The sequence below is a fragment of the Lynx rufus genome, unplaced genomic scaffold (assembly GCF_022079265.1).
Source record: "Lynx rufus isolate CCGP_SWC_20201006 ecotype Redwood Valley unplaced genomic scaffold, mLynRuf1.p SCAF_28, whole genome shotgun sequence".
Classification (NCBI taxonomy): Eukaryota; Metazoa; Chordata; class Mammalia; order Carnivora; family Felidae; genus Lynx; species Lynx rufus.
In genome coordinates this window covers 11,183,839-11,211,783 of record NW_025814843.1, presented here as the reverse complement: position 1 = coordinate 11,211,783, position 27,945 = coordinate 11,183,839, and the positions used below count along the sequence as shown (strand labels likewise).

General features: G+C 64.6%; 3 protein-coding genes across 10 annotated transcripts in view; 1 reads left to right on the top strand and 2 right to left on the bottom strand.

The window, feature by feature from the left end:
• The first annotated feature begins 1,792 nt into the window (after positions 1-1,792).
• Positions 1,793-6,455, top strand: CHRNE (cholinergic receptor nicotinic epsilon subunit). The gene is made up of 12 exons (XM_047090100.1): positions 1,793-1,853; positions 2,069-2,211; positions 2,294-2,338; positions 2,441-2,550; positions 2,636-2,791; positions 2,930-3,030; positions 3,392-3,589; positions 3,666-3,780; positions 4,961-5,075; positions 5,181-5,367; positions 5,468-5,574; positions 5,661-6,455. Exons 1-12 carry the CDS (start codon positions 1,808-1,810, stop codon positions 5,808-5,810), a joined length of 1,473 nt encoding a protein of 490 aa, XP_046946056.1. The 5' UTR covers positions 1,793-1,807; the 3' UTR covers positions 5,811-6,455.
• On the bottom strand, positions 3,881-5,061 carry CUNH17orf107 (chromosome unknown C17orf107 homolog). Its single transcript, XM_047090099.1, has 4 exons — positions 4,767-5,061; positions 4,476-4,667; positions 4,094-4,372; positions 3,881-4,005 (listed from the first exon to the last, which is right to left on the bottom strand). Exons 1-4 carry the CDS (start codon positions 4,830-4,832, stop codon positions 3,904-3,906), a joined length of 639 nt encoding a protein of 212 aa, XP_046946055.1. The 5' UTR covers positions 4,833-5,061; the 3' UTR covers positions 3,881-3,903.
• Positions 6,456-6,460: 5 nt separating the features above from the next.
• The window catches only part of MINK1 (misshapen like kinase 1), a 43,083-nt gene continuing 21,598 nt past the window's right edge, over positions 6,461-27,945 (bottom strand). Inside the window, exons 2-33 of one of the 8 annotated variants that reach the window (XM_047090092.1) lie at positions 22,186-22,251; positions 20,670-20,726; positions 20,463-20,588; positions 18,742-18,852; positions 18,283-18,373; positions 17,748-17,878; positions 17,467-17,521; positions 17,284-17,362; positions 16,643-16,818; positions 16,222-16,291; positions 15,691-15,910; positions 14,140-14,253; positions 13,174-13,392; positions 12,839-13,012; positions 12,290-12,550; positions 11,776-11,861; positions 11,510-11,620; positions 11,253-11,362; positions 10,964-11,052; positions 10,740-10,763; positions 10,493-10,653; positions 10,164-10,266; positions 9,944-10,081; positions 9,676-9,784; positions 9,146-9,313; positions 8,898-9,041; positions 8,579-8,713; positions 8,322-8,422; positions 8,100-8,249; positions 7,858-8,017; positions 7,633-7,772; positions 6,461-7,301 (exon numbers count right to left, since the gene is read on the bottom strand). In XM_047090092.1, coding sequence (XP_046946048.1) covers positions 7,218-7,301; positions 7,633-7,772; positions 7,858-8,017; positions 8,100-8,249; positions 8,322-8,422; positions 8,579-8,713; positions 8,898-9,041; positions 9,146-9,313; positions 9,676-9,784; positions 9,944-10,081; positions 10,164-10,266; positions 10,493-10,653; positions 10,740-10,763; positions 10,964-11,052; positions 11,253-11,362; positions 11,510-11,620; positions 11,776-11,861; positions 12,290-12,550; positions 12,839-13,012; positions 13,174-13,392; positions 14,140-14,253; positions 15,691-15,910; positions 16,222-16,291; positions 16,643-16,818; positions 17,284-17,362; positions 17,467-17,521; positions 17,748-17,878; positions 18,283-18,373; positions 18,742-18,852; positions 20,463-20,588; positions 20,670-20,726; positions 22,186-22,251 — 3,963 coding nt within the window. In that variant the 3' untranslated portion in view covers positions 6,461-7,217. Of the gene's footprint in view, positions 7,302-7,632; positions 7,773-7,857; positions 8,018-8,099; positions 8,250-8,321; positions 8,423-8,578; positions 8,714-8,896; positions 9,056-9,145; positions 9,314-9,675; positions 9,785-9,943; positions 10,082-10,163; positions 10,267-10,492; positions 10,654-10,739; positions 10,795-10,963; positions 11,053-11,252; positions 11,363-11,509; positions 11,663-11,775; positions 11,862-12,289; positions 12,551-12,838; positions 13,013-13,173; positions 14,254-15,690; positions 15,911-16,221; positions 16,292-16,642; positions 16,819-17,283; positions 17,363-17,466; positions 17,522-17,747; positions 17,879-18,282; positions 18,374-18,741; positions 18,853-20,462; positions 20,589-20,669; positions 20,727-22,185; positions 22,252-27,945 lie in introns of those variants that run through there. The other 7 variants (XM_047090091.1, XM_047090096.1, XM_047090093.1 and 4 more) reach the window with 7 other exon arrangements.

Genomic DNA, 27,945 nt, shown 5'->3' with positions numbered 1-27,945 from the left:
ACGGCGGCGGGAACGAGGGCTGAACGGGCCGCATCCGTAGAGTGCGGCCAAGAGGCGGGTCTGGGGCCAAGACCTGGTGGAAGGACCCGCGAGACAGCCACGACCGCAGCACCGAGGGGCTCACGGGGAGGACCGGAGGCGGCTCAGGAGTCAGAGGAGCACAGAGCAGGGCGGCAGCAGCAGACTTGGGTCATCCGAGCTGCAGGTGGGGCCGATGCTCGGAGTGGCCCACAGCGCCCGTGACTCTTGGCTTTCACCCCTGGGCCCGTTGGGGGTCACCAGCTGCGGCTCTCCCGCCTTGAGGCCACGGTTTATTCACGCCTAGAATCGGGGCGGCCGGCCCAGAGCAGGGGACCTCGTGGTGCCCGTTAGTGCCCGAAGACGTCTCTGCTTTATCAGAACCCTCGGCCCGGGCCCGAGCGGCAGCGCAGATCCGAGCCCCCACGCCACTCGGCCACCTGCAGGGGGCCGAGCGGGGGCCGCACACGCCGGACGGCCAGGAACGCGTCAGGGGCGGAAGCAGGCGGCTCGCAGGGTGCGTGGGAAACGGCCCAGCTGCGCGGACCCTCACAGGTGGAGGGAGGGGACCCCAAACGACTGCGAACACAGGTGCTCGTGGTCAGGAAAGCCGATCGGCGGGTCCCGTGTGTTACTGCCATTACACCCGTGTGACCGCGGACCCGACGGAGTCCTGTTTCGCACCTATGGGGACCGCTTTCCCGCACCGCTGTGAGGAAGCAGGAGGTAAGACACGGCACCCCCACTCCCTGAGGAAACACCAAGAGCTCCTCAAAAAGGTCTCTGGCACCCTCCTGAAGCAGGGTTCTTTGGGGGTGGGGTCTGGGAACGCGAATTGTGAGCGAGCACCTCAGGTGACAGGCCGGTCCAAGGAGACTTTGGGACAAACACTCTAAGAATCCGTAAAGTGTCTGGGGGGCGGGGCGGGGGGGGGCATCTGGGTGGCTCAGTGGGTTAAGTATCCGACTTCGGCCCAGGCTCAGGTCATGATCTCCCCGTTCGTCAGTTCCGGCCCCGCGTCGGGCTGTGTTGACAGCTCGGAGCCCGGAGCCCGCATCGGATTCTGTGTCTCCTTCTCTCTCTGTCCCTCCCCTGTCTGTGCTCTCTGTCTGTCTCTGTCTCTCAAAAACTAAACATTAGAAAAAAGTCTGCCCCTCCCCCGCCCCAAGACCACGTGTATCACCACCTGCGGCCACGAGGTGGCAGCAGGGAGAACCAGCGCCCAGAGAGGAGCTGCGGGTGGCTCTCTGGTCCCAGGGGCCGGCCCACCTGGGACCGAGGTTTACTGCTGAGTAATCCCCCGTGGCCGCCTGCCTCGTTACCCTATCTTTGTGCAGACTCTGCCAAACCGCAGGCAGAAACTGCATTGGCGTGACCCTCGCTGGGCCGTGTAGGTGGTGGCAAGGTGTGTGTTCCACGCCAGTGACAGGCGGCCACGATGTCACCTGCACAGGCAACTTCAGGGACGCGTGCGGGGTATTACCCCACCCCCACCGCCGGGCTTGTGGTCCCAGGTGCTTCGAAAGGACCCCCACCTGCACCGGGCTTCTTGAGTCACGAGGATCGGGTCCGCGGCCGTCGAGCTGGACGCTCACCAGGGAGAGGATGCTGGGATGGGGCAGCTGCCTCTGGAAACGGCCAAGTCCTCTCTGGCTGCAGGAGCGGCAGCGGCAGCGGGGGGGGGGGGGAGGATTAGGTGACAGTCCCCTACCCAGCCCGGAACTAACACCTCCCCTACTCCCTCTCCCAACCTCAACGCTCAGAATAACCCCGAGGACCGGACGGCGGGATGGCGGGGGCTCTGCTGGGTGCCCTGCTCCTCCTGGAGCTCCTCGGTAAGGACAGGGGTGGGACACACGCACGGGACAATGACACAGGGCACAGGACAAAGACAAGGGGCCGAGAACGAGGCTGAGGCCCGAACCTTGGTCCCCAGGCTCAGTATGTGGTTCGGGAGGCGGGGAGATCACAGAGCCTCAGAGACAGACGCAGAGGCAAAGGAGGCCCCCAGCCCCAGCCCCGCGGTGAGCCCAGGTGACCCCATCCCCAGGTGGAGGTGACGGCAAGAACGAAGAGCTACGTCTCTACCACCATCTTTTCGACAACTATGACCCAGAACGCCGGCCGGTGAAGGAGCCTGAAGACACTGTCACCGTCACCCTCAAGGTCACCCTGACCAACCTGATCTCACTAGTAAGATACTTCCGCCTGAACCCCCAAATTCTGTGTGTGACCCTGGGGCCCCGCCCCGACCACCCCGCTCCCCCACCTGCAGAACGAGAAAGAGGAGACCCTCACCACCAGCGTCTGGATTGGAATCGTGAGTCCGATGTGGGGAGCAGGGTGAGGTCTGGTGCGGGGACCCCTCTTCCCCAAGCCCCCGTGGGGTCCCCGGCACACGTGTTTCCATCCCACCCCTCAGGACTGGCAGGATTACAGACTCAACTTCAGTAAGGACGACTTCGGGGGCATAGAAACCTTGCGGGTCCCTTCGGAGCTCGTGTGGCTGCCTGAGATCGTGCTGGAAAACAAGTGAGCGCTGGGCCAGGGCAGCGGAGGCCGGGAGGGTGAGGGGGTCGCGGCCGCGCGCAAACGCCGCGTTTCCCGGAGTCCACAGCATCGACGGCCAGTTCGGCGTGGCCTACGACGCCAACGTGCTGGTCTACGAGGGCGGCTACCTGAGCTGGCTGCCCCCGGCCATCTACCGCAGCAGCTGCGCCGTGGAGGTCACCTACTTCCCCTTCGACTGGCAGAACTGCTCGCTCGTCTTCCGGTGGGGCCACACGCTGAGAGGCGGGGGGGGGGTTGCGGGGCGGCGAGGCGGGGGTGGGGGTGGGGGTGGGGGTGGGCGTGGGGCTGGGGGCAGCCCGGGTCCCAGCAGCCCGGGTCTGTGCCGGCCCTGGCCCCGCAGCTCGCAGACGTACAACGCCCGAGAGGTGGAGTTCGTCTTCGCCGTGGATGAGGAGGGCGAGACCATCAGCAACATCGACATCGACACCGAGGCCTACACTGGTGAGGCCCCCTTCTGCTCCGAAAACGCGCCTCTAGACGGGGCCCAGACAGGGGACACTCACCGAGGGGGGCTGCCCCGGGCCACCGACACTGGGCCTTGGCTTTGGCAGCCGGGCTCGACCTTGACCCCCCTCCCGAAACCACCCTCGACAGTGAGCCCGGCATGACTTCCTTGGCCTGCGTCTGTTGTGCACATGCACCGGGCGGGCCCGTCTAGCCCGAACCGCCTTCGCCTGTCGCCCGCCGCGCCACCCAGACCGCTAGGGGCGGGCTGGCCGCAACGGCTCCCTCTGCCCAGAAACCGGGGGCCCGCGGCCAGGCGTGGGGCCCACGAGGGCTGACCGCGCCTCCCACCCCGCAGAGAACGGCGAATGGGCCATCGATTTCTGCCCCGGACTGATCCATCACCACGGGGGCTCCGCGGACGACCCGGGGGGCATTGACGTCATCTACACGCTCATCATCCGCCGGAAGCCACTCTTCTACACAATCAACATCATCGTGCCCTGCGTGCTCATCTCGGGCCTGGTGCTGCTCGCCTACTTCCTGCCGGCGCAGGGTAAGTGGCCGCCGGGACCCCAACCCCGGCCTCGCCGCTGGGAGCGGGACCCGCTCTCACCGGCCGCTCCCTCCAGCCGGCGGCCAGAAGTGCACCGTGTCCATCAACGTCCTGCTGGCGCAGACCGTCTTCTTGTTCCTGATCGCCCAGAAAACCCCCGAGACGTCGCTGAGCGTGCCGATGCTGGGCAGGTGAAGGCAGAGGGCCGCGGAGGAGCCCACGAGTGCGCGGGCCCAGCGTGTGGGGGCGGGGCCGGGGGCGCGGCCAAGGGCACGCGAAACCGGGAGCTGCTCTGGGTCGGTCCCGTCTGGGCTTTATTGGAACGCGGGGCGGGGCTGCGGCGGCGGCGGCGGGTTCTCCGATCCCCCGTTCTCCGCGCTGCCACTGGATGCCACCTGGAGGTCTCCCGAGTATCTCTGTCGGGGGCGGGTCGGCTCAGTGCCTCCCCACCCCAGCCCCACCGCCTCCAGCCCCCAACTCCTCCCCCCCCCATCCAGAACTCACCTGTTCCCCGGGGGTCCCCAGGCCCAGCTGACGTCGCCACTGCTGCAGGAGGGAGGCGGACCCCTGCAGGCCCCGCCCGCACAGGCACAGCCACGCCCCCTGCAGCGCGAGCCGGGCGCTAGTGCCCGCCGCTGCCCCCGCGTGCCGCGCCCCCAGGACCGCGGCCCGGGCCATCCGGGCCAGCGCTCCGCCCGGATCCCCGGCGCCCCGGGCTGGGCCCGAGCTGCCGGCGCCGCCGTCCAGCCGCCGCACCTCCTGCTGCAGCCACAGGGCGGAGATCTGCCGTTGAGGGGGTGGGGGGGAAGGAGGGTGTAGGAGTTGGTGGGGACGCAGGGGTCCCTGTCCCCCTTTCCCGCCCTTCCGCAGCCCCCCCGCGCCCCACCTCGAACAAGGTGGCGCCGAAGCTCACGACGCTGGCCGCGGCTTCTCTCAGCACCAGCCCCAGGGTGGGCTTCGGGGCATGCGGCCGCTGCGACTCCAGGGACTCGAGCTCCCTGAACCTCTGCTCCAGAAATTCATGGGCCGCGGCCACAGCGAGTTCCAGGGAGGACGGGAGCGGGGGCTGCAGGGCCACCTGGAGGAGGAGCAGGGGCAGCGGGGCCGTTGGGTCACGGGGTGGGGGCACCGGAGCCCTCCCAAGGCCTCGGGCTGCCAGCCTTGGGCGCAGTCTCACCTCCGTGGAGCTGTGGAAGTGGTAGACCCACAGCAGGGTCTCCAGGGAGCTGGGGGTCCCCTGCATGGCCGGCGGCGGCGGCGGAAGGAGGGCCACCGGGGCACGCGTCCGGTCCCGCCGCCGGAGAGGGTCGTTTGTGAGGTCACAGGCCGGGCCGCGGGCCGCAGTGGGGTCACGCGCGGCGGGCTCCGCAGGTACCTCATCTTCGTCATGGTGGTCGCCACGATCATCGTCATGAATTGCGTCATCGTGCTCAACTTGTCACTGCGGACGCCCACCACGCACGCCGCGTCTCCGCGGCTGCGCCACGTAAGCGCGGGGCGGGGTGGGCGGCCCGGGGGGGCGGGGCGCGTGGCTCCGGCGGGCGGGGGCGGGGCCTCGAGCTCGCCCCGCCCCCCCCCCCCCCGCCGCCAGGTCCTGCTGGAGCTGCTGCCTCGCCTCCTGGGCTCCGGCGCGCCGCCCGAGCCCCCCCGGGCCGCCTCGCCGCCCCGGCGCGCGTCGTCGGTGGGCCTGCTGCTCCGCGCCGAGGAGCTGATACTGAAAAAGCCGCGGAGCGAGCTCGTGTTTGAGGGGCAGAGGCACCGGCATGGGCCCTGGACCGGTGAGCGGGGAGGACTCCGGGCGGGTCGGCGCGGGCGCCCGCGGCGGGGCGGGCTTCCCAGTGACCACCACCCCCCTCCCCGCCCGGGCGTCCCCACCAGCCGCCCTCTGCCAGAGCCTGGGCGCCGCCGCCCCGGAGGTCCGCTGCTGCGTGGACGCCGTGAACTTCGTGGCCGAGAGCACGCGAGACCAGGAGGCCTCCGGCGAGGTGCGGCAGGCACGGGAGGGCGGGGCGGGTGCTGGCTCGGGGGGAGGCCCCTTCCCGGCCCCAGCCGGTGCCTGCTCCCTCCCCAGGAGGTGTCCGACTGGGTGCGCATGGGGAAGGCCCTCGACAACATCTGCTTCTGGGCCGCCCTGGTGCTCTTCGGCGTGGGGTCCAGCCTCATCTTTCTGGGGGGCTACTTCAATCAAGTGCCCGAGCTGCCCTACCCGCCGTGTATGTAGACGGCTCTTCCACCGCCTCCGGGAGGAAACCGGGCGTGACAAAAACCAAGTTGCGGTCGCTGCCGTAGTGGGATTCTTTCCCAATGCCGATAATAAACCCGGGCCTTTCCGTCTCAAGAAGAGTCGTGTGCGCACACGCGTGGGTCTGGCCACCGGGCAGGGGGCAGAAGCAGAGGGCAGACGGTTCAGGCAGGCTCTTGGGTGCCAGTCTGGAAACGGCTGCCCGCCCCTCCGCTCAGCCTTGCTGACCTCCCAGCTCTTCTGAGGCCCTCGTCCCGCGTTACCCTCCAGCCCTGTGAGCTTCTGAGCGCTCTTTATCCCTTGATTAACCAAAGCGAAGACGCCCCTTGGCAGGACTTGACGGAAGCCCGGCCCTTCCCTGTTGGAGGGGGCAGGGGCCACAGGCTCTCAGCAAAGGTTTCCACCCCCCCCCCCACAGCCACAGGGTAAGGCCGAGGGTGCCCTGGGGCACCCTCAGTCACTTCTGATTTACCCAGCATGGCCCCCCTGACCGCTTCCACCAAAACCCACTCATGCAGCTTCTGCCCCGCCCCGTCTGCCCCCTCTCCCCCACCTCTGCTGGCTTATCCTGGCTGGTGTCCAGGACCGGGAGAGAAAACGGAAATAAAAGGGGGCCCGAGATGGTGGGAGCTGGTTGAATTGTCTTTATTAACAAACGGAATATCCAAGGCCACTACATTGAGGGGGGGCGGGGCTACTTGCTGCTCACACTATATACAGAGGCAAGCAAGGGGGTGCAGAGGGGGTGAGAGCTCCCTGCTCCCTCCCGCCACCAGGGAAGGACAGAGGCTAGAAAGAAATGGGGTCTGGAAGGGGGAAATGTTTTGGCTGGCGGGGTCCCCCCTCCATTCCCTGGGGTTTGGGGGGAGGGGAATCATTAAAGTGCTTTCAGAAAATGAGGAAATGGTCCCTGCCCCTGGAGTGGCTGGTGACCCCCCCCTAAAACCTAGGGCCCAGCGACCCCCCCCAGGGTCTGGTACATTCAAGGGGGGAGCCGGCTCCCCTGACGTGCAAATGAAGGGGCCCAGGGCCCTGCCCAGTCAGCAGCAGTGGGGGACCGGGCCTGAGCCCCCCCCCCCCAGCACTCTCCTCTGAAATGGAGAAAAGGGGGGTGGGGCTAGGCCCACTCAATTCCTGGTGAGGGGAAGCTGTGCCTCTCCCCAGAAGCTGGGACAGGCACAGGTTTTGGGGGAGAACCTATCGGGGAAAGAGGATGGTCACGTGATCACAAAAGCATCAGGGGTCAGAGGTCACGTTCCCAGCAGGCTCCAGTGAATCAAACCAGTAAAAAGCAAAAGCCCAGGGAGGGGAAAGAAGGGAGGCCTGGGGAGTCTGGCTGTAGTGGGGAGAGCTGGGTCCACTGGGGCAGCCCCAGCCCGGGCCCCGTCACCAGTTCATGATGCAGTTCCGATTCAGGGTCATGAAGTAAACCTGGCTGCTGCCCCCGGAGCGGACAGAGGCAAAGAACACCTGGGTGGGGTAGGAAGGGGAGGGGGGGTGTGTCTCAGCCAGGAGACAGAGCCAGAGAGAAGCTGCTGCGAGTAGCCTCTCAGAGAGCCCCGCGCCCTCCCCTCGAAAGGCAGAGGTGCTTGGTGATGGGGGTGGGGGTGGGGGTGGGGGTGGGGGGGCAGCCGCAGGCCTCCTGGGTGTTCAGGGCGCTCTCAGGGACAGAGGGCGAGGAAAGGCGGGCTGTGACGCAGGCTATGCCCCCTGGACCCTGTCTCACGAAGATCCCCCAGCCCCCACCCCCGGCACCCCCCCCCCCTCCGGCTCCGGGGCCGGAGGGCAAAGGGCCTCCCACCTTGTCGTTCCGCTCACACAGGAACTTAAGCCTCTGGGCTCGTTTGTGCATGAAGACGCCGTCCAGGTGGCCCGTCTCCACGGAGCGGATCTCAATGGCTTTCTCGCCCCAGCCCATGATCTGGTTGGAGCAGATGTAGGCTGGGGGAGAAGGGGGTCGGGCGGCAGTGAGTGGGCCACGGCCCGCCGCCCACCCCGGGGCAGCCTGGGGGCGGGGCCCACTCACCCACAGAGGTGGGCATCTCTCCCCACTGCAGCACCACGTCCTTGATGATGCGCCCGTACGTGTTCACGTACACGCCCTCGTCCTCGTAGCACAGGAGCATCTCCATGCCGTCCGTGTTGGGGAGGAAGATGATGGCGTGGGGCGTGATCTGGCTCTGGATCTGGGGACGAGAGCATGCGTCGCACGCGGGTCCAGAGCCCGGGGTGGCGGTCGCGCTCCTCCCGAAGCCCCGCCCAACTTACATGCACGGGGATGTAGATGTCGTAGCTGTTCCCCGAGTCGACATCCACAGCGTGGAAACCGGCACTGGAGCCGTAGATGACCTTGAGCCGCTGACCCTCCTCCACGGTCAGGTCGACCAGCAGAGGGCGGTGAGGGAGGTCGGCGAAGGACTGTGGAGGAGAGAAGGGCTCAGGGATGCGGCCAGGGTGCTGGGCCGGCGGAGGGGCTGCGGCGGGGACTACCTTGAAGGCCATGAACTTGTGGTAGGGCTTGGGGGCCCAGGCATACACCTCCACGGAGCTCTTCAGGGCGATGACCAGGAACTTAATGCGCTCGTACTTCACTGGGGGCAGGGAAGAGGAGTCCCACGGGTCGGTCACCAGACCCCAAACCCAGTCGCCCAGCCTCTGGCTTCGAGGCTCAGCCACTAAGCTCAGGGCCCCCTTTCCGTCTTCTCGTAAAGCAACGCGCCCTGGCCACCGCGTTGAGCCCTCCTCACCCACGCGGTAGTGCCCGCAGCCCTCCATGTCGCCCACAGTGGTCCAGCCCTGCTTCTTCTCCACTTCCGGATCGTTGTGCAGGATCTTGTTCCGGAGCCAGGACAGGTAATACACCCGCAGTTTGTTCCTTTTCCCTGAAGGGAGGACACACACCCCGTCACCCGAGGTCCAGCGTCCACCTCTGCGCCGTCCTTCCCCTGCGCCCCCCCTTCCCCCCCAGGGGCTGAGCAACCGCGGCCCCGCCTCCGGGCCCTCCTCCCAGGCTGCAGGTCGCGGGCAGCCCGGAGCGGAGCCCTCCCCCCGCCCCCCTCCCCACACCTGAGATGGTGATGAGCAGGTTGAGGCCCTCTAGCACGTCCATTTGCTGGAAGCGCCGCCGCCCGATGAGCCCGTACACCTTGCCCTGCCCGCTTCGGTCCAGCAGCATCAGACCGTTCTCGGTGCCCACCAGCAGGTTGACGCCTGCAACGGGAGCCCTTGGGCAGATGAGAGGCAGCCAGGCCCTCACCCGACCGGGAGCCCCGGGGTGCGCCGGACCCCTCTTTTCCTTCCCGGCCCTGGCTTACCCCAAAGGGCCGCACAGAGGATCTCGGAATTGAATCGCTTCTTGTATTTCCGGATCTCGGGGGTCTCGCTGTGGGCCCGGGTGTTGGTGGGGTTCACGTTGACCACGGAGCCTTTCCGCACGTCGTACTGGAGCTGATCAAGCCGACCGCCCTCTCCCCCGACCAGGGCTGCCGGGAAGAGGAGAAGGGGGAAGGGAGGAGGGCTGTAGCCCCCTCCCCTGTCCCTCCTGAACCCAGCCCTGCATCTGGTGGAGGCCCCTGCGAACGAACGAACGAACGCTCAGCAGGAAAGGGGAGGGAGGAGAAGGAGCAAATGGCCTCAAACAATCGGTATCCGGTCAGGTGCCGGGGCCACTCTGAACATTTTTCCTCGTGGCTCTAAGGGGCCTTAGGCGCCCTTGCTGCCTCTGTGCCAGGGTAGGGGCGTCGGGCCAAAGCGGAGGCCACCACTGCCTCCTAAAGCTGCGCCATCAGAGGCCCACCTGTGCCCTTCACCAGGCCTCATGGCAAGTCTGTCCTCCTGTCCTCACCTGTGATGGGGATGGTATCCCCGCTGCCTCCGGGCTGGTAGATCCCTAGGTCCACAAACATCGTGAACGAGCTCTTGCCAGGGGCCTTTACCAGCCCACGAGACTGGTACTGCGGGGTTGGGGCAGCAGTCAGGCAAACACCGGACACCCGGCCCGTGGGCCCCCCAGCCCCGCCCCCACCCCCAGGTGGCCGAGCTCCGCCCCACCCCCTGCAGTGGCCGCCAGCGCCCCTACCCACTGCCCCATGGGTCTGCATCCGCCCACTTACGTCGCTGCCTCCCTCCTTGGATGGGGGGCTTTGACCTTTGCCGCTCTCGGTGGGCGAGTGGCTGGGCTGGACCACATCGGGCAGGTTTGTGTAGCCGTTGCTGTCCGCGTGCAGCAGGCTGCGCTCCTCCTCAGGAGTCTGCAGGGACAGAGGGAAGGGAGCCAGTGCCCGGCTGAGGACGGGGGAGAGCAGGTGCCGGGAAGAAGGGGGGCCCACTCACGCGCTGGACCACCATGGTGCCGCCCCCATAGGGGGTCTGGGTCCCCGCGATCTCCTCCACGTCATGGACCACCATGGTGCTGACGCTGTCTGTGTCTCCGTCGCTGCCGCAGGAGAAAGAACGGCCATCAGCCATCGGTCCCCAGGTCCTGCCTGCCACGGGGTGGAGACGGGGGGGGACCGGCGGGTGCTTCGCACTGGCTCCTGGTGGACGTGGCAGTGGGAGGCCGATGGGGACCCCGGAGCCGACCCCATTGTCTAGATCAGTAGTGGCGGCCAGGGTCCCCTAGGAAAAGGAGAACCCCGCCCTCCCCCAGAGCGCCCCCATACCGGGCCCCAGGGGTATCTCTGCTCCCCTCTGATGGCTCGCCATTGCTCTCTTCCTCGTCCTCGCTGCTTTCCACCTCCTCGCTGGAAGACGAGTAGTCCATGGCCTTCTTGGGAGGCCGCGGGGCCTCGTCCAGGGCCCGCTCCTTCAGGAGCACGAAGTCCTGCAGAGGGTGCCGCGTGAGGAGGGGAGGGGGGGGGTACAGGGGTGCCAGAGGGGAGGGGCTCCCGAGCAGGCCTTCTCACTAACCTCGCCGATGGCACGCTTATAGCTCTGGGAGGGGAGGCGGGGGGAGAAGGACAGCCAGGAGGAAGCAGGAGAGAGGTGAAGAAAGGTCAGTAGCCGAGAAGTGCAGCCCGCAGCCCCTTGGCACGAGGGTTAAGGAAGGCCCCACCCCAGCACCTGGCCCCTGGGGGCTCCCGAGGCTCCCAGCCCCCACCCAGGAGACATCAGGGCCGCAGCTGCGGACTTACTGCGGGCCGGCCGGGCCGGGAGCGGTGGTCATCAGGCTTGGCTTTGTTCCCAGGGGAGAGCACTGGGGAGCTATCCAGCTTGGAGGAGGCTGCGTGGGGCAGAGCGGGAGAAGGAAGGTCACGGACGCCTGGTCATCCGGGGCGGACCCCAGAGCTCAGCCAGGCTCCACATCCAGCCGGGCCCAGCCTGGCGCCCAAGGGTGTCCTGCCCAGAGTTGCCAAAGGCAGGATCCCTATGACAGAGACTGGGTCCCGGCCCCGGAGGAGGCTGCCCAGGCTGGCGCCATACCTCCCACGCGGTTCCGCTCCAGCGAGCCAGCCTGGGGCAGGTGCCCGTGCGAGGGGAGGGCACCTTCCGAGCGTTCCCAGCCAGGGTCGCTCCTCCTGAGGTCGGGGTTACTGTGGGGAAGGCAGAGACAGGTCAGGAAGATAGGTGTCGCCCTGAGCGCTGAGCTGCACAGCAGAGGGAGCCACCACCAGGGGGGGAAGCAGGTGGCAGGAGCGAGGGCAGGAGTGAGTTGGGGAGGGGACGGACAACTCCATTACCTACAGGCGTTGGGCGGACCAGGGGGCTGAGCGGGGGGCCCCGGAGGCTTGGGGGAGCCCCGCTCGGCCCGCCTTTGCAGATAGATTTGCCAGGCGGAGTTGCTGCGAGGTCTGTGGAGGGAGCACAGGGGTGCCGGGGGCGGGGCGGGGGCGCTGAGGTGACGGGGTGGGGGCCTGCCCGCCCCGAGGCAGGTAAGCTGGTAGACTCCCCTCTGCACAGCCCGCCCCACGCCCCGGGCCACCACGCGACTGCCCCCGGGTGCTACCTGGCACGGACGGCCTGAGCCGGCCGGGCCCCTCCGGCCCCACTGGTGTTAAGGGCAGTGGCGATGGACGAGGTCCTCTGAGGCACCTAAGGAGGGCGGGGCGGGGAGGGGGTCAGTGTGCTCGGTGCCAGCGCCGGGCCAGAAGCTCCTCAAGCGTGCGGCCTCATCTAGGCCCCCGACGGGTACACTCCCCGCTTCGCACGGACAGGCAAACTGAGGCTAGGGGAGCTGAGGACTTTGTCCACAGTCACGGAGCGGGGACTCCACCCCAGGAAACCAGCCCCTAGAGCTCCCCTGGCACCCTGGGCATTCTCCCCTCCTCTCAATCATCCCTGGGGGCAGGGGGACAGCCCCGGGCGGGCCTCCCGCCCTCCCACCAGCAGTGGCAGCCGGCCCTCCTCCTCCCTTCCAGCCCTGAGTGCCTCTCCATCTCGCCCGCTCCCCACCACTCGCCACCCTTTCCCTCCCAGGCTGTTTGTCTCCCGTTTCCCCGGCCCCGCGGCCCCACCCGTACCTTGGGTGGGGTCTCAGTGTCCGGCCGGACCCAGGATGGGGGGTTCGGGCTGGGGCCAGGCCCTTCCGAGGTGGGATCTGAATTCTGGCGGATGACCGCTCCTCGGGTGCCGGGCGCGGCAGTGGGTGTGGGGACGGCAGGGTCGGGCTCGTGGGAGGCCGGGAAGGCAGCCAGGTTTCGGGTGGGCTGGTCCTGCAGGGACTGGGATCGGGGTACGGGCGCTGCATATGGCTTCAGTGGGACCCGGTGTGCCACCAGGCTCTGCAGGGAAAGACCAGGGAGGGTGGGCTGCCCGCTCTGAGGCACGTCCCCACCTGGGAGGGGGGGGTGCCTGGGCCGGGAGGAAGGAGCAAGGAAAGCCTCGGGCTTCCGAGTGTCCGCTGAAGGAGACGTGCTCCTGAAGGCCAAGAACAGCCAGGACGGGGCCCGCAGCGCCCCCACGGTCCCTGGCTAAGGGTGCGCGCGCTCGCGTGCAGACACATACACGTGACACAGCTGTGCGGAGCGAGGCTCCTGCGTGTGTCATCGCGGGAACGGGGACAGACTCACCTTGTGCGGTCCCTCCTGGGGCTCCACCGGCCTCTGCATAGGAGGAGTTTGGGAAAGGGGGCCCGCGGGCCCGGGGGAGGCCTGGGGGACGGGGGTCTCAGGCCCTGCGCCGCCGGGCTTGGTTTTGGCCAGGGGAGAGTTCTGCTGCTTATTCATCCTCGTTCTCTCTTCCACCTGCGGTGGGAAAGGGCTTGCGTCCCCCCCTTCTCAAACCACAGGTACCGCCCCCCCTGCCCGCCCCCAGACCCCCCCCCCCCGCGCCAGGCGCCCCGTTCCCCTTTCCGGTGCCCGCCGCGTGCAAGGTCTCGGTCTCGGCAGTCGGGGGCCGCGGGTACCTCGCGCGCCCAGGCGGGCTTGTCCGCGGGACCGACGCCCCGGCCGTAGTGATACAGCGGCTTCCGGTCTGTGGGCGGGGCCTGCTGCTGCTGCTGCTTCTGCAGCTGCTGCTGCTGCTGCTGCTGCTGCAGGGACTTGAGGTAGGCGTGCTCCTGCTGCAGCTGCCTCTGCAGGCGCTCGGACTGCCGCTGCTCCTCCAGCTGCTTCCGCTTGTACTCCTGGGCCCAAGGGTAGGGACGGCAGCTCAGCGCGGGGCGGCCCCACGAGGGCGCGGGCGAGCCCTTGCCCTCCTCCGGCCGCTCCGGGGGGGAACGGGCGTCTTCCCCCCCGGCGCCTGGCGGGGTCCCCTCCCCGGAAGCGCCGCCGCCCCCGCTCCGGCTCGGGAGCTCTGAGTCCGCATCTTCCCCGAGGAAGCCGGGGACCCCGTTACCAGCAGCAGGGCCTGTTCCTGGAGCAGCTGTTGCTGAAGGATCTCGAGCTGTCGCTGCTCCTCCTCTAGCCTGTGACGAATATATTCCTGGGGGGGACGGGGTGGGAGGGCAAAGGGCAGGGGGAGAGGAGGAAAAGGCGAGGGGGTGGGGGGCGGCGGCGGCGGCGTGGGAAGGCGGGATCGGTGGGGTGAGGATGAAGAGGAAAGCGGGGAGAATCAGAGAGAGGACAGACGGGGTTGGGGGGAGGCAATGAGGAGGCGGCGGGCGTGCAGGGCCCCGCGAACGGCGGTGCAGGGGTGAGGCGGCGAGGATGGGGCGAAGAGATGGGGAATGAAGGCACAGAGACAGGAAGAGGGCAGGGAGCCGGGGTGCGGGTCGAAGGGTGGGAGAAAACAGAGAGAGAGAGTGAAGCTGGAAAAGATAGGGGGAATCTGGGGGGTCGGGAAAGAAGGGAGAGGTGTCGGGTGCAGGGAGGCAGGCGGCGGGCGCAGGGGGAGGCGAGGGAGGGCCGGGTGTTTGCGGCGGGCGCTGTACCTGCTCGCGCTCCGCCTGCCGCCGCTCCTCCTCCCGCCGCAGCGCCTGCATGTCCTCCAGCCGCCGCTCCTCCTTCTCCTGCAGCTTCCGCTGCTCCCGCTCCCGCCGCTGTTGCTGTGAGGGGGGAAGGGGTGGTCTGCGGGTCTGCCCCCGAACTCGGCAGGGCCCGAAGGGGGATCGGGTCCCCTGCCGGAGCGGAGACGCCCACTGGACGGCGCGGGCAGAACCTGCCCCTCGGGACACTGGTGGTGAAAGGCGGCGGCCCCCACCTGCTTCCGCAAGCCCGCCGGCCCCAGAGCCCCCGGGGGGGGGGTCGGCTCAGGAAAAACCGCTGGGCGAGGCGGCCGCGCCTGGGACGTGCAGGCTGTGCGTGCCTGCTGCCCACGGTGGGCCACCTAGGAGGACACCTGTCAGCTCCTCCCGCAAGCAAGCGGGCGACGGCGCAGTGACGGCCGCTGGCCACAAGGGGGCGGCAGGCGCGCACAGGCGCGGCGGCGTCCAGGCCCGGCCGCCCCAACCCGAGCGGAGCACGCGCGGCCCCGAAGAGCGGCTCCGGGGACACTCTGGCCCTCCGCTGCCGCCAGCAGCCTTTACCACTCCGGGAATCTGTGCGCGGCGCCAGGCTTTCCCACAGGGTGTCCTTGGTTCGGGGGAAGCAGGGGCCGCTTCGGGAAGTCGGACCCGGAGCATGGGGATGCTTCTGTCTATACCATCACTTTTAGATGATTTTTGTGTGAAGTCTGGCTCTCCGTACACTTTAACACCATGGAACGTTTCAGCCCAAATCCCATCATTTAGGCAATTTTTAAACCAACCTAGACCTCCTTCCTCACCATGACCCTCCTGCAGAGGAAATACATTTGAGCACAGGTGTATACAAATACATGCTTTTTAAATTGGTGAGAAGAAAACCCTGCATCTATCTAAAAGGAAGCTTATCGGGGCGCCTGGGTGGCTCAGTCGGTTAAGAGTCTGACTCTTGGTTTCAGCTCCGGTCATGATCTCACGGTGTGTGAGTTCGAGCCCTGCATCGGGGCTCCGTGCTGACAGCTCAGAGCCTGCTTGGGATTCTCTCTCTCCCTCCCCTCCCCCACTCTCTGTCTCTAAAATAAATAAAACTTAAAAAAAACTAAAAGGAAGATTATTGATGAAAAGGTATCCCCCTTCCCCCCCCCATCCACCTCCAATGAGTGGATGGGCTATTTTCCAGCAAATCTCAGCCCCAAAACCAAAAGTAAAAGGAGGGTCTCTACAAGGAGCTTCCTGCTCAGGGTGCACAGCTGCTTGTGGGCCAGATGCCCGGGGCGCTGCAGTGCGCGGACACTGGGGGGGACTTCGGGGCGGGGGGTGGGGGGGAACGGGCGGCAGCACCAGGACAGACGTCCTGAGAGGCTGGCTCCTGGGGGCCGCTGACGCCACCCACACAGGGCCGGCCGGGCCTCTGACCCCGCACAGCGCCTTCCCGCAGGGACCTGCAGGCCAGGGGCTGGGCCGCGAGGGGAACCAGTTCCGGGGCGGGGGTAGAAGGGCGAGCCCGGCGCGCAGCCCCACCTCCTCCACGCGCCGCCGCTCCTCCTTCTGCTCCTCGATGCGCCGCTGGCGCTGGTGCAGGAGATGCTTGATGTGCGCCTCGGGGTCCCGCTGCTGCTGCTGCTGCTGCTGCTGCTGCTGCTGCTGCTGCTTCAGGGCCTCCGAGTTGCTCTTGTTCTCCTGCTGGAGCCGGAGAAACTCCCGGCGCAGGGTGGACTCCCCGGGCACGTTCATGATGGAGCTGGGGGGCAGGGCAGCCCGGCCGGCACTGGGGTCAGAGCCCGGCCACCGCTCTTGTCCCCGTGGGAGTCTCCGGCCACGGCCAGGGGTTGGGACGCGTGCCCACCTGCCTGCCCACGGGGGCCCTGCCGCCCGGATCCCCAGCCTGCGGCCCCCAGTTGACCCCCGCCCCCAACCTCCCGCTCACTCCCTCCGCCCCTTCCACACTCAGGGGTGTCCCACGGCCTCTGCCTCTGGCCCACCACCCCACACCAAGGGTCCCCACGCCGGGGGCACTGCTGCCCTCCGACGGGGGTGGGGGTGGTGGCCCACCTCGGCTCCCCCTCCTCTCCATGGCTGTCGTCTTCCTCCTCGCTGCCACTGTACTCATACTCCGTCTCCTCTGCAGGGGGAGGTCACCGCTGTTTCTTTAGCCAGCGTCCCAGATCCCACCCAGGTCTAGGGAAACCTTCGATGGGGATGACCAACACCTGCCGTGTGGAGCTCGGGCCCAGACCCCGCCGGGGGCGGGACGCGGCAGACCGCACACGCGCACTTACGCGCGCGCTTCTGCAAGGATGTAAAAGGGTGGCCCTCCCTGGGAAGGTTGCCTGGGATCAGCAGTCAAAGAAGAAAAACCCCACTGGGACTGGAAGTTTGGGAAGGCGGTCTCCACGGGAAGGAGGAGCCAGGTGGGGGTGCGTCCTGAGACCCGAGACCCAACACTTGGTGCCTCTCTCGCTCGCCCACTGACCCTTCTCGCCTCGCTTCTTGCGGGAGCGGTCGATGTGGTCCTTGAGCTGGATGCGGACCTGGCGCTCTGTGGGCTGGTCACGGATGAAGGGGAACTTGAGCAGCTGTTCCGTGGGTGGGCGGCTCAGGTAGGTTTTGATGAGACACGTGTCGATGAAGTCGATGAACTTCTTAGACCTGGAAATGAAGGGTGCTCACACTGGGAGGGCCCTCTTGGCAGGGGGAGATCACAAGCAGAAGAGGGAAATCCCTCATCCAAAAGCCCCCTCGATTTCTCCTGTCTTATCCACGTCCCGACCCTGGGCCCTGGCCCTGCCCCTCTGTGGTGCAGACCCACACCTGGACACAGGGGATAAGGTGGCAGGGGACACAGCAGGGGACACGGTGGGTAAGGCTAAGTGAGGGATGCAGGGAGTAAAAGTAGTGGAGGACACAGGAGATAAGGTGGTGGGGGCGCAGGGGGGTAAGGCTAGTGGAAGATGCAGGGGGCAAGGCTAGCAGAGGACACAGGATAAGGCAGCAGGGGACGCAGGGGTAAGGCTAGTTGGGGATGCTGAGGGTAAGGAGGTGCTGGGTGGAGGTGGTGGTGGGGCTTTGTCCAGAGGCCCTCCTTCCCTGACACGCAAACCCCCAGAGACCTACCATTTCTTGGACTTGAGTCTGGGGGGTGGGTTCCGTGGGATGAGGAAGAGGGCTCGCATGGGGTGCATGTCACACAGAGCTGGCACACGGGAGGAACACCATCAGTCCCTCACGCAGCCATGCCAAGAGCTGGAAGGAGCCCTTCCTACCACCCCTCCCTGCGCTCCCAGACGCCACACTTACGGGGGGCTCCCTCTGCCATCTCGATGGCTGTGATTCCTAGAGACCAGATGTCACTCTACAGAGGGACAGAAGAAGGGACAGGAGCATGTTCCAGACAAGCCTCTTCAGGGCCACGTCTGGGTCCCCACCCCTTCCCCAGGCCAGTCTCCAGCCTGCCCACCCCTCACCACCCACATACCATTACAGCTCGTGTTGTCACCCTGACCGACTTTTGGTCTCCCTACCACCCCCTCTCGCTTCCTGCCCTTGGCAGTCTCCGTGCACCCCACTCTGCTCTGTACCCTGTAATCGTAGGTGGCATCAGGGTTCTCGTCACAGGCGATGACCTCCGGGGCCATCCAGTAGGGGGTTCCGATGAAAGTGTTCCGCCTGCCCACAGTACGGTCCAGCTGGGCACTCACCCCAAAATCCACTGGGAAGACATGGAGGGCGGGGTCACGAAGGAGGGCCATGCCTGCTCCCCTTGCCCTGGGCCGTGTGCGCCCCAGGGCACCCAGACGTTCTCTGGCCCTTCCGCCCCATCAACGTCTCGTCTCGAAGAGCCTGACCTAATCTCCGTGTTGTGGCAAGACACCCACGTGAAAAGGCCAAGGGACAGGCAGGAGGGGCTGGGATCCCCCGTCTCCCCAGGGGACCTACACAGCACCTGTGACATATGGGTGGCGGGGCCTCTCGGGGGAGATGAGGAAGGGCAGGAGAGAGACTCCCAGCCTGCAGGTGGTTAGACCTGAGCCATCGGAGGAAATAGAGGGGCCTCCCCTTCTGTCCTGGAGGTCTGTCCCGGGGCCCCATTCGCCTCAGGAGGGAGCGACCTACCCAGCTTGACCTCGGCGTTCTCCGTCAGCAGCACATTCTGCCCCTTGATGTCTCGATGGATCACCTTGTGGGCGTGGAGATGGGCTAGGCCCTGGGGCGGGACAGTGGGGAGGTGAGCCTCGGGGCTGGAGGACGTGTACGAGAGCCAAGGAGCGGGGCAGGCACCAGCATGCACAGGGCCGGGTGGAAGGCGCAGCCCCCGCCACCCTGGAGCCCAGGCGCAGGCTGGGTTTTCACGGGGAGCGTCCTCAGAGTGGCGGCCCCCGAGGGTCCCTGGCAGCCGCAGGGCCACTGGCAAAGGGGCAGGCTTGTCCCCCCGGCCGCCCGAGATCACGCCAAAGCTGGGGCCCTGTCCATCCCTGCCCCCCTCGGCCACCGCTGCTTGGAAAGGATGCCACTGCGGGGCCTCCCGTGCAGGGAAGGCCCGGGCGTGGGCAGAAGTGCCAGCTGGGGCCTCACCCGGAGGATCTCCCTGCAGATGTAGGCGATACAGTCCTCCTTCAGGGCGTTCCCTTTTGTGTTCTTCACCAGGTCTGTCACGGAGCCAGCGCCGCAGAACTCCATCACCAGCTACGGCCCAGGAGTGCCGGAGGGAAAAGCATCGGTCAGGCAAGGCGTCCCCCTGCCGGCCTCCCGGGGGGAGGACCCCAGGGCCCCAGCCGATGTGAGCCGCAGAGCAGGGGTATGAGACTGCTCACAGAGGCCACAGGCTCCCCGAGGTTGGGAGAGGAAAAGGCAACACCGGGGGAAAGACAGGCCGGGCAGGGTGGAGGGAGACAGGCTGCGTCCCAAGTAGGAGCCCAAGGAACCGGGGACGCGTCACACAAAATGACGCGCACGTGCATGTTTTCCTTGAGGAGCGCCCAATGTTTGCACCAGGCCCCCGCTGGGACCCATAAGCCCCAAACTAGAACTCCCTGGCGTAGAGGTTGGCAACCTTGGCCACGGAGCTGATAATTTACATTTTTAAATGGTTAAAAAAAAAAATCGAAAAAGGAAGCATACAAAATTCAAAGTTTAGCATCCTAAATAAAGGCTTCTGGGAATACAGCGACATTCCTGTTCCCATTCGTTTATGCACTGCCCGTGGCTGCTTTCCCGGTTCAGCGGCCAGGCTGAGTGGCTGGGACAGAGACTGTATGATGCGCAGAGCCCCAAACATCTACTCTCCGGCCCTTCACAGAAAGTCGGCCACAGCCTGACCCGGAGACAAGCAAGGGGCTAAGGACCAGCGATTCTCCAGGTCCGCCAGAGACGAAGCAGTGCGGGGGGTCCGCCAGAGAGCTGCAGGGGGAAACCTGGTGAGACTCCAGCACAGAGGCAGGGGCCAAATCGGTCCCCTGGGGACTCGGACGCCTGTTCAAGTGCTTCCCTGCACGTTTTCCAAAAGCCACGTGCAGCGCAGGAGGCGGCTGGCCGGACATATACACGTGCAAGTGCGAGAAAGGTCACTCGCGTGCCTAGCGCCCGGGCCTGGGCCTCGCCCTCTACAAGCTCAGGGGAGCGGGCTGGGAGGGGGAAGGACGGCGTCCATCGCGCCCGGAAGGGAGCGCCCAGCCCAGCGCCCCCAGTCCTCCGTGACGTCACAGGAAGTGTTGCTCACCTCGCTCTGTGTGCACAGTCTGTGTGAGTGTCTCTAAAAAGACTAAGCGCCTTGGAAGCAGGGACCGTGACTCGCGTCTCTCCGTGCAGGGTACACAGAAGGTGCTCAATAAGTACTTGTCTGGCAACTGGTGGGAGGGGGGACCTAGCACCAGCTTTAAGCTCCCCACGGCCGCCACCAGGCTCCCTGGCGCTCTCCCCTAGGGGCCGGGCTGGGGAGGGCAACGACTCTCAGGGATGTTCTGGGCCAGGAGGGAACACGGGGGAGGCCCAAAGGGGCCACAGCAAGCTCCGGGTGGATTCATCACCCAGGAGGGCCTGTGCACCGCCAGGAGGGCCTGAACTGCTGGAAGCACAGGCGTCTGGGGCTGCTGCTCTCGCGGGGGGCGGGGGACCAGGGCAGGACGGACGGGCGCACCCGCTCTCCCAGCCCCTGCTTGTTGCCACCCAGTAAGCACGTGCTGCACACAGGGCGCGGTGCCGGTCAGGACAGAAGTGTGGGCAAACCCCAGGACGCTGCCCCCCAGACGCGCAGTGGACGAGAGGCGGCAACAGGCGAGGCACCACGCGCATCTCACCCAGAGCTGGTCGTCGTTTCCGGGGGGGCTCTTCTTTATGAAGGCCCCGTAGTAGGTGGCGATGTTGCGGTGGTGAGAGTACTTCTTTAGCATGTTGATCTCCTGCTTGATCTCCTCCTCCTCGTCCTGTAAGTGGGAGGGGGTCAGCCCGCGAGCCCCCAGCCCTTCCCTGCGCCCCCACTCTCCCTGGGCCCCCACCGCCCCTACCTCCGTGACGTCCATGACCTTGATGGCAGCCAGCTGCCCAGTCTTGACGTGCCGACCCTGCGGGACAGAGAGCCAGGAGTGGAGGGTGTGGGTCTACATCCAGGGAGGGCTGGATTCTGGGAGAGGCCACACCTTTTGGCTGTTTTCTGTCTTAGGCAGTGTCCCTGTGGTACCGGACCCCTTCACTTACGGGTCGGCCACAGGGGCAGACAGGGCTCCGAGGACAAAAAGCGCTACGCTGGGTAGAGATCCAGGGTCTCCCGCCTACAACAGCTGAGGGAGGAGAGTGGGATTCACCTACGCTTTGCTGTGGCCTCCCCGGCGTGGATTTGCCACAGTCTGAAGGATAGAGCAGTGAGTCAGAGATCCTTTCCTCCCTGGGAGGGGGCTGGAGGGGGCTGGAGGGGGCTGAACGAGGGCTCTGCCTCTCTGGCAACTTCTATGCAGGACAAAAGCACCTGGTTTCCCACCCCGCCCCCTCTGCCTAGGAAGCCTTCCCCAGAATCTCCCCTACTCTGTTTTTAGTAGTACTGACAGGGAAGAATAAAGACAGAGCTGAGACTGGAGGGAATCTCGGGGAAACAGAGAAGACTGGCTGACGTGCGTCGATGCCCCATCACCAGCGCGAGTGGGAAAGTAACTTCTAGAGCGCGTCCCTGCCATTCCCCCTTCCCCCAGCCTTCTGACGTTCCTAGCAGAAGCCCTGGACAGGAAGGTCCAAGCCCTCCCAGGGAAGGGCAGGGTCGGGGGAGGCAGCCCCTTGTGGGGACGGACATGGGTATGGCCAGCCCGTGGATTATCTTTATCCTCAGCAGTCATTTGAGACCCCAAGCCCAGAGAGGCAGTAGAGAACAGAGCTACTCTTGCCATGGCAACGACCAGGCAAGAGATGGGTGACCCGGGGATGCCTTTTCCCCAAAGCTTACAGGGCGGTCCCCGTGACCCCTGCGACACGGGGACGTGTGAACGGGCTCAGCTCCGTGGCGGGGCCTGTGCCCTCGGGGCCTCCAGCTCTGGGGCAGCACCCTCCCTGGACTCATCTGCCGGGCGGGCAGTCCCCCCCTCCAAGGGTGCCGCCAGGCTAACGCTACAAGCAGCCGGTGGGGAGATGCTACTTTGTGTGGGGGAGAGGGGTGGCGGCTTCGGGAGCTCAGGCACACCACTTCTGCCCAGGAGGCCCCGGAGCTCCACCAACTGCAAGGCTGGGTCTCCCTGCGGCCTTGGGAGCAGCCAACCTACAGCCTCGCTCTCCGAGTCCCCAGGGGAGCGCCCCGGCCCGCGTCCCTGCCCACACCCACCCGGTACCAGGCCTGCTCCCGCGGCACCCAGCACGTCTGCGCTCGCCACACAGGCCAGCGAAAACAGCCCCCCTCCTGGGCTTCCCTCCCCCATCATTGTTACCCTCTCTCCCCGCGCCCCCTCCCCCCCCCCAGATCCCCAGACCTACGGTCCACTTCTGTCACCCTCCCAGAAGGGCCCCGCGGACGATGGGCACCCTCCCACACGTGAGTCTCACCTTGTACACCTGCCCGTAAGTTCCATTGCCCACAACCTCCACCAGTTCAAAGATTCCAGCGGGGTCCTGCAGGGAGGGGGACGAGAGGGGGAGAAGGAGGAAGCGTCAGGGCCTCAGAACAGGACTGTGAACCAGGGCGGGGAAGAGGGCACCCAGGTGTCCTACGAAGGGCCTCAGGGGAACCCCGAAGGCCGGCTGCGCTTTTCCTGGGCTGGTTCAGAGTTCACGTTCTGGAGGAAAAGTCAGAAGAAGGTGAGGGAAAATGGACGTTGGGGACCAGGTGGCTTCCCAGACGTGCTCCTGACCTCACGCTCAGTGACACGCTGAGTCTGTGGCCTCACGTGCGAAGCGGGGGCGCCCGAGGACGCGGCCCTGGAGCTGGGGTCAATTTGAAGCGAGGCGACGCCCATAAAAAGCCTGAGCCCCTGCCTGGCACGGAGCACGTGTGCAATGGGAGTTAATCGGCACTGTTATTTCATTTTGTAGAAGCAGGGACGGGGAAAGCCAGCGGGGGGCCGGATTCGAGAGCCTCCCTCCTGGGTCCCTGTCCCTCTTCTTCCCGGTCCTGAGACCCAGGGCTTCTGGGCCGGGGCTGGGGGCACTCTCGGGGAGAGCAGGTGACAGCGAGAGGGCCTCCGGGAGGGGCGGTGGGGACGCGGCACTCTCAGTCCCCGCTTTCCGGAGCCAGCGGTGCCAGGAGAGGCACGGGGCTCAGACAAAGCCTCCACAGAGGCTCACGGCCCGCGGGACCGCAGCTGCTGGGCGGCCACCCGCACCCCCGCCGGCGGGACTCGATTCGGAGCGGGAGGCTGGGCGCGCCAGCCCGAGGGGCCCCACACGCGGGGAGGACGTCACGAGAAGAGCCGGGCCGGGGCCTCTGTGCCGACAACCTGAAAAGGATACGACCCGAAACTCCTTTCGCCCCGACTCTGAAAACCAAGCTAGGATTTCTGGAAAACCAAACGCAACAGCCCCTCACCCTGGGTCCACGGCCATCAGCAGGGAGACACCAGCCCGAGGCCTCCGCAGAGCATCCACACCGACCTCCCTGGTCACAGCGTGCGCCACCGTGTCCCGGAGCCGGAAGAAAGGGAAGCAGCGAGCCCAGCCCGGGGCCGACGGCACATCCCGACCGCTCGGGTCGTCCGCGGGGCAGGGCTGCCCCTCCTCTCGGGGCCGCGCTGACCGGCCCGGGACGTCGTGGCTCTGTGTGGCCGAAACCAAAACCACACCAACAAGGCAACCTTGACCGGGTCTCAAACAAACAGCGGGCCCACAGGAGAGGGACAAGCTGTCACCGTGGGGGGGACCAGCGCCAGGTCTGTCTGAACCGAGACGTGCGAGGAGACCGGGCCCTGTTCTCTCGAGCGCCCGCAGCTCCACGCTCGGGGAGGGGGCCCCGCAGCCCCCAGGACGGGCTCACCCGCGCTGGCACCTCCGACCTCTGCCTGTGGGCAGGTCCCCGCTTCCGACACGGACGGAGACAGCAAGAGGGGTGCTCCTCAGCCAATGGGAAGCACGATGCCCCCACGAGTCCGACCACTGCACCGCGAGCACCTCAAACCGGCACAGACAGATCTCATCTCGGACCCCGACCCGCCTCCTCCTCACGTGTGTGGGAGACACAGGAGTATGAAAGCCATCCTTGAGGTCAGACACAGTGTCCGGGTTTGCGGTTCCAAGCCCGTTTCCTGACCCACAAACCAGGACGGCCGCACCTGCTGGGAAGGGTCGTTCCGAGAATCAGGTCGAGACCAGGCATGTGACAAGCAGTCACGGTGCCCGACAGCTTGCACGGAACATGCTCGGGAGGCTGTCCCTTCTCCGCCTGTCAACAGCGGCACCGTTTTCCACACCGGTCACCCTGTCCTTCCTCCCCTCCTCTCAGTCCCGCCCCAGCCCCGGGCTCCTGCCTCCCGGTCCCCTCCAGCTCCCGGAACAGAGTCCCGACACCTCCACGCCGGTTGCGTTGCCCCCATCGGTAGCCAGCCGGTGGATAATTTCCGAGGCTGGGTCTGTGCCCGCCCTGGGCCGGGCTGGGCCCTGAGCAGGGAGGTCTGTAAGGCAGCTGTCCCTTGCTTCTCCCACCTGTTAAACGTTTACCGAGCACAGATAATCCAGGGTGGCGACCCCCCAGCGGACACAACGGGAGCCCAACACACAAGAAGCACGCGGGGTCCCCGACGGACCCGCAGTCGACAAGCCGAGTGCCCCGAGGCAGCGGTGCGGATTTTATGCCAGAAGAACGCTGTGGGCTGTCCAGGCTTCGAGAAGCTTCCAGAGGAGAGGAGGCTCCTGCAGGGCAACCTTCCAGGAGGACGCGGGCACTGACCGGTTCGGGGCGTCGGACTGGGAAAAGGTCCCTCTCGCAGCCTCAGGGACAGCCATCAGTCAGGCCTGGCACGTCCCACAGGCCCCTGGAGGAGAGCACACTGGGTGGAGTGGACAGGAAGGAGGAACAGAGGAGCTGAGGCTGGCCTCTGAGGAACAGTTGTGCATCCCCACGGGGATAGCAGGACAGCCTGGGGGAAGCACGCCTGGGGGGAGCACCGGGGACATCTGTGTGGCCAGAGGGGCTGCGGGTGAGGGGCAGCGGAGCCCAGGGGCACAGCAGCCCCTGGGGAAGCCTGACCAAGAGGAAGGGATCAGGTGACAGGCAGCAGGGCAGACAAATGGTTGTGGAGACAGGAAGGCGTCTCATGACCGCGGAGGAAGAAGACAGAGAGACAGGGGACCGATGAGGCGCGCTGGATGGGTCTCTTGGGGCCCGTGAGGGCGTGTGTGTCCGTATGCGTCCCACCTTGTGTAGACGGCACGCCCCACGGGCTTACAGTGGTAACGCGGCACAAGTCTGGCTTCTCCCCGACGCACACACCCGAGGATTCAGAAGGCCCAGTTCAAATGGGATTCCTGCACCGATCTGGCCTCACACGCGGGCCCTTGGAACCTGCCTTGTCCGTGGGCTCCTCCGGGGGAGGTGCTCTGGTCCTGGGGAGCACCAGCCAGTCCCGGCCCCTGCACGCAGGCCCAGCCCCGTGACGACACTGCTGGAGGCCTCCTCCAGCTCTTCCTCTCGGTGCTCACACTCAGGGTGGGGGCCCGGATAGGGAGGAGAAGCTGGGGAAGAGAGGCCTACACAGGATGTCCGCGGTGCGGGCTCTCAAACCTCACGGTCAGGAGAATCACTCGGGAACGGACTCCAGGGGCTCTGGTTTAGCGCACAGGCCTGGGGGGAGGAGCAGAATCTATACATTTAATAGATGCCTGCCCCCCCCCGCCCCTCCCGGCGGTTCTAACACACTCCGAGAAGCTGCACCTCAGGGAGGTACTGGCAGGGGATGGGGTGTGGGGTCCCCGGTAGCAGTAGGTCTGCGTGACCTCGGGCGGCAGTGCGGGCAGCATCTCTGTGCCACGAACTGATGAACGACTGCCCTCCCGTGATGGCCTCTCAGCCCCTCCGTCCTCACACCAGCCCTGCCTACAAATGACCTTTTCCTGTCAGCCAAGCCAAATCCCGCTGTTTTCAGGAAGTCCTCCCTGAAAGTCTTCCCAAGCTATCCCACCCATGAATTCCGACTTCGATGTCACGGCGGAGACGGTGAGATTTAAGTTTCTCAAGAACAGGACTAAGCGGACGTGCATTTTTAAAAAATAATCTGAGAGTAAGACGAGGTTGTCAACTCTTGCCATTTCTATTCAATGTTACACTGGTGGTTCTAGCCAGGGTGATTAGGAAAGAAGAAATAAAAGGCATCCAGGTTGGAAAACAAGAAGGGAAACTGTCTCTCTGTGCAGATGACATAATCAAGGGTGCAGAAAATTCTAAGGAATCTACTAAACATCTATTAGAACTAATCAATGAATTCAGCTGTATCCAATGAATACAGCAGGATGTAAGACCAAACAAAAACCAACTGTATTTCTATGTACTACAACGAATAACCCAAAAATGAAATTAAGAAATCAACTCCAGGGGCGCCTGGGTGGCGCAGTCGGTTAAGCGTCCGACTTCAGCCAGGTCACGATCTCGCGGTCCGTGAGTTCGAGCCCCGCGTCGGGCTCTGGGCTGATGGCTCAGAGCCTGGAGCCTGTTTCCGATTCTGTGTCTCCCTCTCTCTCTGCCCCTCCCCCGTTCATGCTCTGTCTCTCTCTGTCCCAAAAATAAATAAACGTTGAAAAAAAAAATCAAAAAAAAAAAAAAAAAAGAAATCAACGCCATTCATACTAGCATCCAGAAGAACACATTTAGCCAAAGTGTCAGACACATGCACTGAAAACTATAAACGCTGTTGGAATAAGTTAAAGACTTATGTGAACAGAAAGATTTCCCATGTTCATGGATCAGGATGTTTAATATTGTTAGTATCTATGGATTCGATGCGCTTCTATCAGATTCCAGTGGGCATTTTTGCAGAAACTGACCAGCTTATCCTAAAAATCCCATGGGAATGCAAGGGATCCACAAGACACAAACAATCTTGAAAAAGAACAAAGTTGGAAGACTCACACTTGCCAATTTCAAAACTGACTACATAGGCACAGTGATAAAGACAGTGTGGTACTGGCATAACGATGGACATATAGATCAATGGACTGGAACTAAAGAATCCAAAAATTAACTCTTGAGTTTGTGGTCAATTGATTTTCAACAAGAGTACCGAGTCATTCCACAGTCTTTTCAACAAATGATGCTGGGGCAACTGAGTGTCCACATGCAAAAGAATGACACTGGATCCCTACCTCATACCATAGACAAATGTTAACGTGAAATGGATCACAGACCTAAAAATATAAGAGCTAAAATCATAGAAATCTTTTTTTTTCCCCTGCCCTCTAACACCACAGAAACCTTAAAAGAGAACACAGGAGTAAATTTAAAAAAAAAAAAAATTTTTTTTTTTTTCAACGTTTATTTTATTTTTGGGACAGAGAGAGACAGAGCATGAACGGGGGAGGGGCAGAGAGAGAGGGAGACACAGAATCGGAAACAGGCTCCAGGCTCCGAGCCATCAGCCCAGAGCCCGACGCGGGGTTCGAACTCCCGGACCGCGAGATCGTGACCTGGCTGAAGTCGGACGCCCAACCGACTGCGCCACCCAGGCGCCCCTAGGAGTAAATTTTTATGACCTTGGATCAGGCAATGGTTTCTTACAAATGACACCAAAAGCATAAACAACAACAAAGACCATAAATTGGATTTCCTCAAAATTTAAAACTTTTGAGCTTCAAAGGACACCAACAAGAAAGCGAAAAGACAACCCACATAATGAGACAAAACATTTTAAACTATGTATCAGATGGCCACCTAGGTGGCTCAGTTGGCTAAGCATCTGACTTCGGCTCAGGTCATGATCTCATGGTTCATGAGTTTGAGCCCCAGCTCAGAGCCTGGAGCCTCCTTCGGATTCTGTCTCCCCCTCTGTGCCCCTCCCCGACTTGTGCACGCACACACGCGCCCACTCTCTCTCCCTCTCTCAGAAATAATACATGAATCAGCTTCAAATAAATGATTGAATAAATGAAAAAATAAATACCAGATAAGGGACTTGTATCCAGAATACAAAAAGGACTCCTTAAGAATAAAATAATAAGGGGGCACCTGGGTGGCGCAGTCGGTTAAGCGTCCGACTTCAGCCAGGTCACGATCTCGCGGTCCGTGAGTTCGAGCCCTGCGTCGGGCTCTGGGCTGATGGCTCGGAGCCTGGAGCCTGTTTCCGATTCTGTGTCTCCCTCTCTCTCTGCCCCTCCCCCGTTCATGCT

Coding starts and splice junctions, on each gene's coding strand:
- CHRNE (XM_047090100.1), top strand. CDS start 1,808: ATGGCGGGGGCTCTGCTGGGTGCCCTGCTCCTCCTGGAGCTCCTCG. Junction 2,792..2,929: donor AACTGCTCGCTCGTCTTCCG/GTGGGGCCACAC, acceptor CTGGCCCCGCAG/CTCGCAGACGTACAACGCCC. Junction 5,575..5,660: donor ACCAGGAGGCCTCCGGCGAG/GTGCGGCAGGCA, acceptor CTCCCTCCCCAG/GAGGTGTCCGACTGGGTGCG.
- CUNH17orf107 (XM_047090099.1), bottom strand. CDS start 4,832: ATGCAGGGGACCCCCAGCTCCCTGGAGACCCTGCTGTGGGTCTACCAC. Junction 4,668..4,766: donor ACTTCCACAGCTCCACGGAG/GTGAGACTGCGC, acceptor CTCCTCCTCCAG/GTGGCCCTGCAGCCCCCGCT. Junction 4,006..4,093: donor TGGGGACCCCCGGGGAACAG/GTGAGTTCTGGA, acceptor CGCCCCCGACAG/AGATACTCGGGAGACCTCCA.